Raw genomic sequence first — 13144 nt, 5'->3', positions numbered from 1 at the left:
ACCCGGTGCGCGCTCACAGAGTCCCATTTTCCGTTGGCAGACTGGCTTGAGGTTGAGCGAGCAGCGGCGCACACCGCGAGTCTCTCTCATATGAGCGCGTGAGAAGGAGCCGGCAAACAGCCTTCGGTGCCTTTTTCTGATAATCCCCGCTGTTGTGATGCGAATTCCCGTAGATCCCAGCGCCAGCCGGAGGTTCAGTCCGCCGTCCAGTAGCCTCCAGCCGGTCCCAGGGAAGATGAACGATGTGAGCTCTCCGGGCGGGCAGCCGGACGCGGCGGTGCCAAGACTGCGTCCCCACGAAAACCGCAGCATGGCCGAGATCATCGCGGACCACCCGGCCGAGCTGGTGCGGACCGACAGCCCCAACTTTCTGTGCTCGGTCCTGCCCTCCCACTGGCGGTGCAACAAGACGCTGCCTGTCGCCTTCAAGGTGAGTCCCGGCGCCGCGCCGCGCCGCGCCGCGGAGGACGTGAGACGCGGACTGTTCCCTTCAAGGCGAGAAAAGAAAGATTATTAAAAAAAACAAAAACAAAACTGAGTGAAACTTTCACAACTAACAGTTTGTGGTTTCCTTCCCAATAGTTCCGCTTTTTGTCGCGTTTGACTGCTTATGTTACTGAATTTCATAGAAAATGCATTTTATGCAATACCAATTACGCACTGTGATTAATGTGCATGTGACCTGAACGTTATTTTTTTTTAATACATCGGAAGTTATGAAAGAGGGTTTTTAACAAAAAAAAAAAAGTAAATCGCAATATTTAAAGGGCACGGCTCTTGTTTGATACACGTGTCAGAAGTATTTGAAATATTTCCTGTAAATAAACAGACGTGGTGAAAAGGGGAATTCTTTTTAAATCGACACATTAATGGGGCCATAAAACACAATTTTGAAGGTGCTAGATTAACATTGTTGGCCTACTAGACGATATTCAAATATTATAATATTTTTTTCATTAAATCTCTTTATAAACAATTTATTATCAGCATCATGTGATTTATGTGAAACTAAATTGCTGCGGTTATTTATAACATTTTGTGCTTTTAACTAGTTGAAAATGAAAAGAAAGCAGAGAATACTTTTTGATATATGTGAGGCCTCCAGGATGTTTTTAGCTCCCATGATATTTCTTGGTAAAGGCCCATTAATTAGCTGACAGTTATTTAGAGCAAGGATCAAAGCTGCTTCACAGTGGAAATTTGTAGCTGCAACGCTGGCTCCAAATCAGATATGACACATTTTTTTAACATAAGTGTTATTTCACCATTCTTATTACAGCACTCTGTAATTATTGCAGTTTCTGTAGGCCCAGTCATCCTCTTTTATCTGCATCCAAAAGAAAAAAAAAGATAATGCAAGGCCTTTGTGCTTTTTTTTTTTTTCTTTTTTAAAGACTGCAATCAAAATGATTCACATAATCACATTTATCGGGGTTTTAAAAGTGCTTCGGGGGAATGAATCAAAGTCAATTCTCAATATAATTTAGATCAAGGGTGGCGTTATGTAATAATGAGATGAGCTTTTATGACTCAGTTTTTAAAGACCTTTTTATACTCATTATTGAGTTGAACATATATTTAATCAACGGGATATGACTTGATACGTTTTTTGCTTCATGGTGAAGCCTCTTACACAAATACATTTATTTATATTCATGCATGAAGAAATAGGATAGGTTAAAGCAGATTGCAGGTGGGGTCATTTTTTTTTCTTCTTTTTGGCAGTTCTGCTGTTACGAGGTGAGAAATATCCGTGTTGTCTTTGTCCAGTTGAAGTCTTAAATTTCTGCCCTTTGACCTCTGCGTCTCTGACAGGTGGTGGCCCTGGGAGACATCCCCGACGGGACCGTCGTCACCGTGATGGCGGGCAACGACGAGAACTACTCCGCCGAGCTGCGGAACGCCTCAGGGGTGATGAAGAACCAAGTCGCGCGATTCAACGACCTCCGCTTCGTGGGCCGCAGCGGCAGAGGTGAGGCCTGCAGCTCAGCTGGTCTCCTCCAACCACACACGGTTACAATTCAGTAGCAGCTATTAGGTTCAGTGGTGTGGATTAGTGGCCACATTCCCTACGTGGCAACCACATAATGATGGCTCTAACTCCAGACCCTAATCCCACCGCCCATCTCCTGAAGTCTGAGGGGTGAATCATGTTGCTTCCTCGCCATAACTCAGCATGCCTTTAAATACAGAAAGACGGAGGAATGTTTTCCTTCACTTTTCGAATAATTTAGGCTGTTCATTAGAAAGAAGCTTTTTAAAAAAAAAAAGTGGGGGGGGAGAGAAGAAATTCACTTACCTGATTTGACCCAGCTCGCTACGGGCTCATAAACATGTTGGGTGGTGCAGCAGGCCTGCGGCAGATCGCTCTCTGCGCATGTCTTCAAGCTGTCAGACAGCGACGCCGAGACGCACTCCCAGTGAGACGAATTGCATTCCTGGGATGTTTGGCATCACCAAGTCGTCTCTTTGCATCGCTCTGACCAAATCATTTCATTTGCAATTTTGAGATTTTGACATTTTTCTGCTTCGTCCTCACGCTCTCCAGTCCTTCTGGAACTACTTTCTCGGAGTTCTTCACTTTGCAGTCGCCTCCCAGAATGTGGTCGCACGCTTCAAAGTTTCAATTCGATCCCGTTTAGTTTTATTTATAAAGCGGCAATTCTAAAAGAGTCGACTCACGTCACTTTACATAAAATATACGGAAGGGAAAAAACAATGATCTGACATGAGCAAGTAGTGGAAGGATTTTTTTTTTTTTATTTGTCTTAACAGAAAGAAACTTAAAGGTATAGGAGATTCACAGCTGGGGGTTTATTGTTTCAAGCGGTGAACGCAAGGGCCCAGAAAGAGAGACATGGTTAAAATAAGTGGACAACCGACAACAAATTTGTAAATTTATGACTGGTAAGGGCTGATCAGAGGAAAATATGAGAGAGATGCGAAGTTGTTCACATTGAATTGCAACTAAAAGATTAATGCATTAGAAAAGCTCTTTTAACACAGCTAAGAAAAAAAAAGAGAAGGCAGAGCAGGGCTTTGGATCACCATAAAATGTCATTTTTTTTCCCCCGCTTTTGATATTTAAGGGATCAAATCAATATTTCAAACTGCTTATTTTATGAAAACACACATTTTCAAAATGTTGAAATAAACTTTAGTGTGAAGCTATAAGTGTAACAGTAACTGGTTATAAAAAGACGATTTAAAACGTGCATTGTGAGAGGTGTGGGGGGGGTGGATGGATGGATGGATGTGAGGTAAAAGACAGGAGAGGCTGCACAGCGACCTCGCCTGCGTCACTTGGCTGTGACAGGGAATCTAATAACAGGAAGTGACATAGGAGCCAGGGAGGATCGGACTACGAGGTGTCTGAAATGAATACCCCGCAATGACAGATAAGTACAAGCAGAGAGAACCGATAGGATGTGAGATAGCTAAAAGTCGTGCACATAGGAGAGGAGAGAGAGCCAGCGAGGAAAGACTAGATCGATAGTTACAGGGCCGAGAACTGCGCCGCGACATGACGCTACATGGACTCACAGGACTCCGAACAGGAATCAGATACCGGCGATAGCATCATCCGACTTAATAGTGTGGCGGCGTGAAGGCTGATGGTAAACAGGAGTCAAACCACAGCGAGCAGACTGCAGCAGCAGCGGTGGCAGAAAACCAGGAAAGTGACGCAGCAGCCGCCCCACTTTCAGTCACTTAATCCAAAAACTACTCGTACAGTCCAATGGGCTTCACAGACGATTGACAAGGAGATGATGAGACAAATCAGTCAGTGCAAGACAGAAGCTATACTGAGAGTCATTATTCAAATAAAACTGTGTTAAAATGTTGAAAGGTTGAAGACGAAAACAAAAGAAATCAAGTCAGGAATCAACAAAAAGAATCAGTATAATATAGTTGAATACTTTTAATCACAGATAATCGGCTCTGCTGTGTTTCGCCCACATGCGCCTCAATTCAGGGACCACCTGTAGCACCTGTGATCCGCTATCTCCCCGACTCATCGTCTTGGAGGAGCGTGTTTACAGCAGAGCGGAGGATGCGGAGGGAGGACATGCACGACTTGCAGACGACTGAGAGCAGAACAGACAGCTGCTCGGATGAGTCGCTGCAGCGACTTGCCCCTCGCTTCCGGTTCCCAGCCTGCAGCCATAGCAACATGACGCGTCTGCATACCTCCAGCGTTAGTGTCAGTGCTGACTGGGCCGCTGCCGTCTGAATCACACCACTCCTTGTGCGTGCACATGGGGCCGTGCTCACTCCAGGCACAGACGAACGCTCAAACCCCCCCCCAACCCCCCACCCCAAGACAGCAACTGCGGGGGATTATGGAGAAAGGAAGTGACTATTAAAATGCCTCTCGCCCACTCAGACTGTATCGGAGATTTCATATAACGAGACGTGACTCCTGCAGTCGATCTCTCGTTTGAACCCGAACACGCCCTGTCTCAAACAGCCAATGTTGTGTATTGTGAATACCCCCCCCCCCTTCAGTTTGTATTGGCTCTTATGTGATCACAACCACACTTGTGACTCAGGGATGGTTTAGAGATGAATGCCCATTATTGTCTCCGTGTCATTTGATGTTGTTTGATGTCACCACAGGCAAGAGCTTCACGCTGACAATCACAGTATTCACCAACCCACCACAAGTGGCCACTTACCACCGAGCCATAAAGGTCACCGTGGACGGACCGCGTGAGCCCAGACGTGAGTACAAATGCACGCACATGCAGCACAGGATGGGCATACGCTTGTAAAATCACACGGCCCATTGATTAGTCTGTGATTTTCCTACTGTTCTCACAGTGCAACACGCCATGGGAGCAAATATCTTTGATTTCTTCAAGCACTCCTACTTTTCCCGCAAAGCCACTGCACAAATGACACCCTGCACCTCCCACGTGCGATTTCAGATCTCTGATTAAATCACGATGCGTTTCTAAACTGTGGAAAACACTCCCAGTAGTAGCCACATTGTCTCAACTTGCTGCTCTTCTAACCTTGATCTCTCAAGTTGGCAGAGTGCCTCTTTAACTGAGATGTGAGGTGTGGCTTAGTGCACTTGCCAGCCAATGACAGCAAATGTTCCGCTAAAATGATGACAGGCCATTAAAATGAGGAAATTGCCACCACCACCCCCCCCAAAAAATAAAGGTTTTATGGGAAAAAGTTTAAAATTGTGTTAATTAGCAATCCACAGGCTGTTAATTAAAGATAACCTTTCAGTGCGCAATTTAGTCTCTCACATGTGACGGTGTGAGAGAAAGAGGCGAAATAAAATGTGAGGCTAAGTATTCCTGAGAGGGTACACTGGGTAGCAGAGTGCTAGCATCAGCTCATTTTAATGGGCCATATAAAAACAACTGAGGAGGGGAAAAAAAACTTTACTATAGCCATCAGTGCCAACTGGTCTGGCATGCAGCTGTTTCCACAACCCTCCTCCCTATTCATAAAAAAAAAACAAAAAAAAACGTATTCTCATCTCGTGGCGTCTCAACGAACAATATCACATCGCAAAACACACCCGCCCACCCGCCCCGCTGTCACATATGGCACCAGGACACGCGGAGACACAGCGGAGCCGGGAGACAGTAGGATTAGTACCACCATCAGTCTCTGTTGTAGGAAAAGCTGCCAGCAGTGCCAGAAAATCGCCTCACACACTCGACATTCGGCGCTCATCAGCAGGCACCCCCCCTCCTCTTCCACCCTTCAACTCCAACCCCCTGAAACAAAGGCATATGCTTGTCCTCAAAACACACATGTACTCGCGATCACGCCGACTTCTCCCGGCCATCCGTTCTCACTCGCCAGCCATCTTGTTTGATCAAAAGCATTTCCTGTACATCTGCTGTCCCCCGTCAGATGACTTTCAAACAACTCCTGTTATTTGGTGGCGAACAGATGGGAGCTTGGAAGCGAATTTTGTTTAGAGAACGCTCAGCTCGGTCTTAACAAAGTCGCCGTCGTCGGATTTCCGTCCACGGGTCCCGAATGCGTGTGTGTGTAGAGTGGACTCGCGAAGCGACGACAACCGGTGTACAATCGCAGGTGAGGCGATTCTGGCACGAGGGAAAGGCTTTACACATTCGTCCATTGTTTTTTTTCCTTCCATCCACTCAATTTGCGGTCTCAGAAAAAAAAAAAAAAAAGCTTTAAAGTTTTCATGTATCCAGCTTCGGTCTCGGGACAGTAATTTAGGCAATAAAGACTATGTCATCACACATAACCCCTGAACTTCTTTCCTTTGCTGCTAAGTGGTCAGAATTACAGTGTTGGTGTAATTTACCTAGAAACTACAGCCCAAACACGTCTCCCTCTCCGGGGTCATTAAGCCGAGGTCGAAGGGTGGCAAAACACACATGTGCCCTCTCCGCCTGCCCTCCCCTCCTCCAGGTTTTCAGCACGGAGAACACCGGCTGTCTCCAGGACTGTGATTCTATCTGTGCACGCTTCATTGAGACATGGGGGGCTTTGTCAACCATTACAGCTCTATTTTGTGTTAAACGAGTGGGTAATTAGGGGGCCTGTGGTCCGCCGGGCCCCCTACAGGGAGGGGTCCGTGCAGAGAGGGAACAGTAGGCTGTCTTAAAGTAGACACACACTGGTGCTATGTGGCCCTCCTTTGTGAGACGCTGTGTAGTCTCTGGGAAAGAAAAAAAAAAAAAAAAAACCACAGAAAATGTCATCTCACGTTGTTCTTCTGGTTCTTTTTTAGCACTTCTTCCAGTTTTACTGGCGACACTGCGGCTGTGTGGGTGTCTCTCTCAGGAAGGATATTTTGTGCCGGGGTGTTTGATTGGCCTTATGGCAGCCATATGAGTTGTCATGCGGGGGATTGTCATTTCCCCCAGCAGTTCCTCTTCTAATATCGGTGGGGAGGATGAAGCGGGACCACCCGCGAAAAAGAGCAGGGCCCCATATCTGTGAACTGTGGAGTGGAGCTTTACTTAATTAATTGCGTGGTCAGAGTGACGAATATCAGCAAAGGCCCTGCTTGAAGACCTGCGGTATGATATTTCCTCCGAGGTTTGCAGCGTGTATGTATGTGTGTGTGTGGGTAAAGTAAGTGGTTAGTCAGGTCCCTCTGGCCACTGTGTTATTAGCGGGAGGCTAACTTGGTTTCTGTGGCTCGCATTGTGTTTAATCGCTTGACAGCTCTTGGTTTCCCTGTGGTTTGCCACTGCACCAACAGCTCGTGGAGAGTGTGTGTGTGCGCACATGTGTCGGCCAGCGTGTGCGTTCATGCGTGCAGCCATGTGCGAATCTGTTTGCTGATATGATTCAGAAACGCATGTGTCTGTGTAGCGGCGCTGAGCTGTGTGCGTGTGTGCCTGTGTGCCTGCGTGTGTGTGTTTTGGGTGTCATTACTCTAGCTTAGCCACAGTGCTGATTTGGAGCAGAGCTAATAGGCCTCATTAAATGTCATTTTGAGCTAATAGACAGGGAGTGGTTGTTTAAACCAATATGCTTTTATAGGTGGTTCTGTCTCCTTTCAGCTGCTCCTGTCGGTGGCTGTGCCCAGCTGAGACAAACTTCCTGAGTGGTAATCGCTGAGCCGTAATAACACAATATACAAGGCTTTCTGTCCGAACCTACTGTTCTCATTCAGTTAATTGATGGCAGACTATAAACCTCGAAGGTGACAAAACCCATTGTGATACCTCACACGGTGCGGTTATAGCCGAAGGAGAGTGTGTCGGTAGTGAAACCTCGTTTCTCTGGCGTTTTGAAGCATTCGGGGTCTTGGGGGCTTCTGGTCTAAGGGACTGGGCTGGCGTTCTGGTTCAGTTTTGGTCAGGGTGTTAACAAGTCTGGTGAAGAGGTTTCGGTTACTCGCGAGCGTGCAGACAATATTAGTGGTCCAGGAGGCCCGTCTGCCAAGCCAAACTCTTAAGCACGTAATGCTTAAATATGCAGTCGTGTCGCCATATACTCGGCAACTGTTAGACAATTCTTCAAAGATCAAAGGTGAGGCAAAAACGCATGTTCAGACGTATAAGTGATGAGATAAAGTCACAAAAGACTGTGGCGATATAGTGATTGATCAACATGAACTTGTGCTGAATTCAAGCAGAACAAAAAAACAACAACAACAACATGCCTCCAGATTTCTATCAACCAATAGGATTGGAGCAGACACGGGTTGGGCATGTGACCATGTGGCTGGAAGCCCTGAAGCCCCCCACAGTGCTGCTGGCAGGGCGGTCGAGGAAGTCTCTAATAATGCTACTGCAATTTGTTTTCTCCTGACCCTTTATGAAGGCCACAACCCGACGCTCCGGTCAGTGGAGAAAGCTCTATTTGACACTACTAAGTGTTTGTGCAGGTTGGCCCTCTTCAGAATCGTATTTTTATTCTCCGTGCACTTTGAAAGTAAATGAAGTCGTGCCAGGAATGTTCACTCTTGTTTTTCTCTCTCTCTCCAGTAAAATGTCAAATAACAACACCAGAGGATGCAGTGAGTGATTGAAATCTGGAAATTATGTGCATAGAAAATACACACAGAAGGACTCAAAATACACACAGAAAGGGATCAAGCCTTGACAGAGAGGGAGTGTGTTTCTCTTACAAGAAGGTCCAGAGCTGGCGAGGCCTCACAGCGAAGCCTCTGCCCCCTCTAACCTTCACGTAACGGAACAGCCAGACGAGTCCTGCCAATAAAGAAAACTCTGCGTACTCTCACACACTGCTCCGCAGCTAGTCAGACAGCGACCCTCATCAAAAGCAGTTGGCTTAGCTGTCAGTTATGTTTCATTTGCAGCGCAGTGGGCTCGAGACAGGAGTCAGTGGTTTGGCACTGGCTGAGCGGGAGCGCGAGCCAAAAGCATAGTGCCCACCTTTCTTTTTATTGGGCCGTTCTGAATTGCGAGTTAATTTTGAATAAATTATGGTCCTAACAAGTGGAGCTCAATTTGCAATCCCACCTTTGTAAACGGTTTTAATGGCGTAGTTGCTAAGCTACAGCCTATTATGACACTTAGAACCACCGTCTTCCGTAAGGCTAAGATGGAAACAATGCGAGTAAATGAGATGCCTTTATTTTTATTGTTCGTGATGACACCAGCAGGCCTCCGGTGTCATCACACACACCTACACACATGTCGTTACATGCGTGGGTAGTCTACCATTACCTGCTGTGAGGTTTTGTTTTGTTAAGTACTCCAACCAATTTTTTTTTTTTTTTTGCTCAATGCTAAAAGACTCATGGATGCTAATCGTACTGTCCCACGAAATCGAGGTGATGTCAGCCAAATCATTTCCCTGAATCATGCGTAGGAGCGGAGCGCTCGGTGTGTGCGTTGACAATCTTTCCAGTGTCAGTAACCGCCTCCAGGGAAATGTCCAGAAATAGATCATCCAGGTAATCAAAGAGGATTTCAGGAGATTCACGTATCTGCATGCAGCGATAATCAAAGCAGCCTTTTTTTTTCTTTTTTTTTTTTTTTTTAAACAATCTGAGCCGGACAAATAAAACTCACCCAAAACATCAGGAGAGTAAAGAATGAAACAAGGGAGGGAGGAGGGGGAGAAAAGAGAATGGAAAGAAGAAAAAAAAATACTTCAGGCTTTTCCAGAGGCGGCCAGTCACTTGAATGTCTCATGAAGTTCCTTGAAGACGTGCCAAGGCCTCGACGACGCACAACAGCAAATTATTCAGCGGGAGGGAGAGACAAAGAGGAAGACAGAAGAATAAAGGAGAGAGAGAGAGAGAGAGAGAGAGAGAATCATAGGCAGAGAGATATAGATAAAGAGACAAAGTCTGGATCCAGTTGGCCCCTGAGGTGCAACACAAAGCTTCTCTGAGGGATTTGCTTTCCCCTGTTCTGAATCAAAACACTTTAATGTGAGCGGAGAGGTGCAGAGGGAGCCGGCCTGAAAAAAAGAAGAAGAAAAAGAAAAAAAAAAGCCACACAGCAGCCAAACTGTGTGTGAGCTCGCTCTTTAAACTTTGTGCATTATTCTACAAATGTGTATAAAGTGTGTTTGCGTTCAATAAATGTATCGCCTTTGGGAATAGTGTGTGTGTGTGTGTGTGTGTGTGTGTGTGTGTGTGTGTGTGTGTGTGTGTGTGTGTGTGTGTGTGTGTGTGTGTGTGTGTGTGTGTGTGTGTGTGTGTGTGTGTGTGTGTGTGTGTGTGTGTGTGTGTGTGTGTGTGTGTGTGTGTGTGTGCCCTTCCCTTGCCTGGCTTGCTTCCTCCTGGCTGGAACGCATGGACCACACAGACGGCTGGCAGCGCTCCACGACAGCCTGGCTCCCCCTTTTTCTCTCCTTCTCTCCTTCTCTCACCGCCTCCTCTCCCACACCTCCTAGTTTGTCTCTCTCTCTCTCTCTCTCTCTCTCTCTCTCTCTCTTTTTTTCCACTTCTTTCTCTTTTCTCTCTCCCTCCCCTCCCTCAGTTCTGTTTTTATTCTCTAATGTTTCTCTTGTCCCTCCCCTTCCTTTGTACCAGAACCCCCCCCACCCACCCACCCATGGTAGACTGGGGCTCACCTATGCGGCCCAGCTTCACACTGCCACTGAATATAGGGTTAACCCCCCCCCAAGTAAAAAAGAGAAATATGGACCCAGTGTATCCATTCACCGATTTTTCTGTTCCACCGTGTGACCCACAAACACAGACGGGCTGATTCAACCCAGGCTCCATGAACACTGAGGGGGGGGGGTGGAAATCAGTCTGAATCAGCCCCAAAGATACATTCATCCAAACTCACCCAGTGATCATAAACCAGACTGGAGGGCTTACGGACCATGACGTGACAGCAAATTTATAAATTATCCCATTTACTCGGGATTTTCCTCGCATGTCTCTTAGTCAGTTTCCTACTGATGTGAAACTGGACGTCTGCAAATGAAACATTATGGAAATATGTTTGGAAATGCTTTGTTGGTGGGAAATGATAATCAGTTGCACTTTCAGTAAATCTTATCCCCCCCCCCATTAGGCATTAGTTTAGCATAAAGGGCAGGAAACGGTCTAAAGCTCACTAATCGGCACATCATGTCTTATTGGTTTAATCGGTACTGAATGTGAACTTTATTAACTTTAGAGGGAAAAAACCAGGACGTCTGTGCTAAACTTAGGTAGCTTTGCTGCAGGCTGTAGCTTCATATTTAGCATTTTGCTGCACAGACACAAGCGCACTCTAAATCAGCTCGCTGACTCTTGGAAGGAAACCAGATAGTCCTAGTTCACAAAATTCATTCACTATTCATGCGTTCTAGCCCCTGGAACTACTTACGAATTGAAAAAGTACATTGAAATCCCTTGTCATGTGAAAATCCAACACAAACCAGCGAGAAGAAGTATTTTCCCGCCGTGACATATTAGGAAACGGCCACCTATTAGTCAGAGATCTCCACGCTCAGACTCAGATTCAATCTAATGCTGCCATTAATTACAGAGGACTTATACTCTGTTTGCCTACTTGCTCTTACTCGCTGTTATCAGATCAGCAGGGGTGAGTTGAATCCAGACTTGTGTCTCTGCGACGGCTGAAATAATACTATTCTAGGATCACTGTGAAACTGTGTTATTTGAGATACTATCTATAGAGGTGTTCTCTAATCACTGTAAACCCTTTTTACCTGCATGTACTCGCCGGTAGTGTGCACGCGCTAGTGTGCAATAATGGTCATGTGCATGATTGCGTGGGGCTGAAAACGCGTTTCCTAAAGTCCTTTTTCGTTGCACGTGTGTGTTTCCCTACGCGTTTCCGTGTGTGCACAAGTTGCTCACATCTGGTCTGAATCTGTCCGTGTTTCCGGCCGCTGGCTGGGCAGGGAAGTGGCAGGCGCTATCGAAAATCTCCGCTGTTTTCACAGGGATGATGGGAATCTCAGGGACTTTCCCTACGGCAGTGAAATCATCCGCCTTTCCCGCTCCTTTAAATACCCTCGGCTCATTCCCGCCGCCCTGCTTGGGTTCCGATAAAACAGCTGAGACGTCTTGTGTTTGGCAACAGTTGTCCTTTAAAAGGTGTAATTAGCTCATGAAAAACTGTATTTACTGTCAAGGCCCGCACAACTAATGGATTTTGAGGTCTGGCTGTTTGGTAGTGTGAATTGGGCCTGGTTGACATGCTGCATTCCTATAGGAGCAAAAAAAAAAAACATGGCTATTGTTGAAAAATAAAACTTGGAGCCATGGATTTCATCACACAGTGGAGGTTTATTAAAAAATATCAGTGAATAACATCAATCAAAGAATATCAAGGAAACCCTTTCTGGATATTTCGCCATCGTTTGCACTGTTTCTCGGAGCCTGTGTTGCCTCACTGGTTCACCCTTAATTTAGTGGTCAATGGGGTCTCTTCCTCTCCATGCACCCCCCCCCCCCCATCCCCTCGTCTGTCTCCCCTCATCTCCCTTGGTCTCCCATTGCTATTTATTCCCATCACTAGGAGACAGACTACGCACAAAGCCTGCACTGTGTCCCGAGGCTTTTTTAGAATAGAAATTCGGTCTGTTGAAAGTGGAAACGCTATGATTGACTGGGCACAGCTTGCAGCGAGAGACGAGGGAATGCCAACGAGCAGCACAAATTATCTGCAGTAACGATGAGGAAATTTTAGTAATGAAATATGGATGTGAATTATGTCCGAGAGTCTTTTCAAGTAGCCGATATTACGCCTTCATTCCGGCAATGAGATTGTCTGTTTATTCTGGGCCGGACGATGCCAGTCCGGTCACGTCATCGCAATAAAGCTCGCGGTCCGTCTGACTGTCAGTGGCTTGTCTTTCCGCTGCCGCCATTCGTAGACTCTCATTTCATCGCGGCGGTATTCAAAGTCCAACCAGTTGCACCAGAGTAAATTAGTTTGTTGGGGAAGAGACAGACGGTTTGTGAGAGCATATCCGAGGCTGAAATGATGTTTTGTCGCAGTGGTGGAAAAAAAGGCTCAGCTGCGACGAGTGGGGTTTTAAGACTTTTGCCTTTGTCGTCTTGCATTTCGTCGACAGTTTCGAGTGAACGCCAGAAGAAAGATGGCCGAAAATCACTGGCAACATCAAAGCTCCTCAGCCGGGACATCATTAATGCAGATGTTTGGCTGTGAGGCAGCTTCTTTTTAGTGTCTTTTCGGTGCCCTTTGATCTCTGTAATGATGCTTCGGCAACACAAATG

At 46.3% G+C, this 13144-nt stretch overlaps 1 protein-coding gene across 2 annotated transcripts in view; it reads left to right on the top strand.

Annotated features, from left to right (window-relative positions):
- The window catches only part of runx2b (RUNX family transcription factor 2b), a 40825-nt gene that overhangs the window by 17679 nt on the left and 10002 nt on the right, over positions 1-13144 (top strand). For both annotated transcript variants that reach the window (XM_080513859.1, XM_080513860.1), the window contains exons 3-5: positions 174-430; positions 1816-1972; positions 4621-4725. In XM_080513859.1, coding sequence (XP_080369985.1) covers positions 174-430; positions 1816-1972; positions 4621-4725 — 519 coding nt within the window. The remainder of the gene's footprint in view (positions 1-173; positions 431-1815; positions 1973-4620; positions 4726-13144) is intronic.

The sequence above is a fragment of the Blennius ocellaris genome (genome assembly GCF_963422515.1).
Source record: "Blennius ocellaris genome assembly, chromosome: 18".
Lineage (NCBI taxonomy): Eukaryota > Metazoa > Chordata > Actinopteri > Blenniiformes > Blenniidae > Blennius > Blennius ocellaris.
The sequence above is the reverse complement of the archived record's forward strand: the minus strand, read 5'-3'. Positions and strand labels throughout refer to the sequence as shown.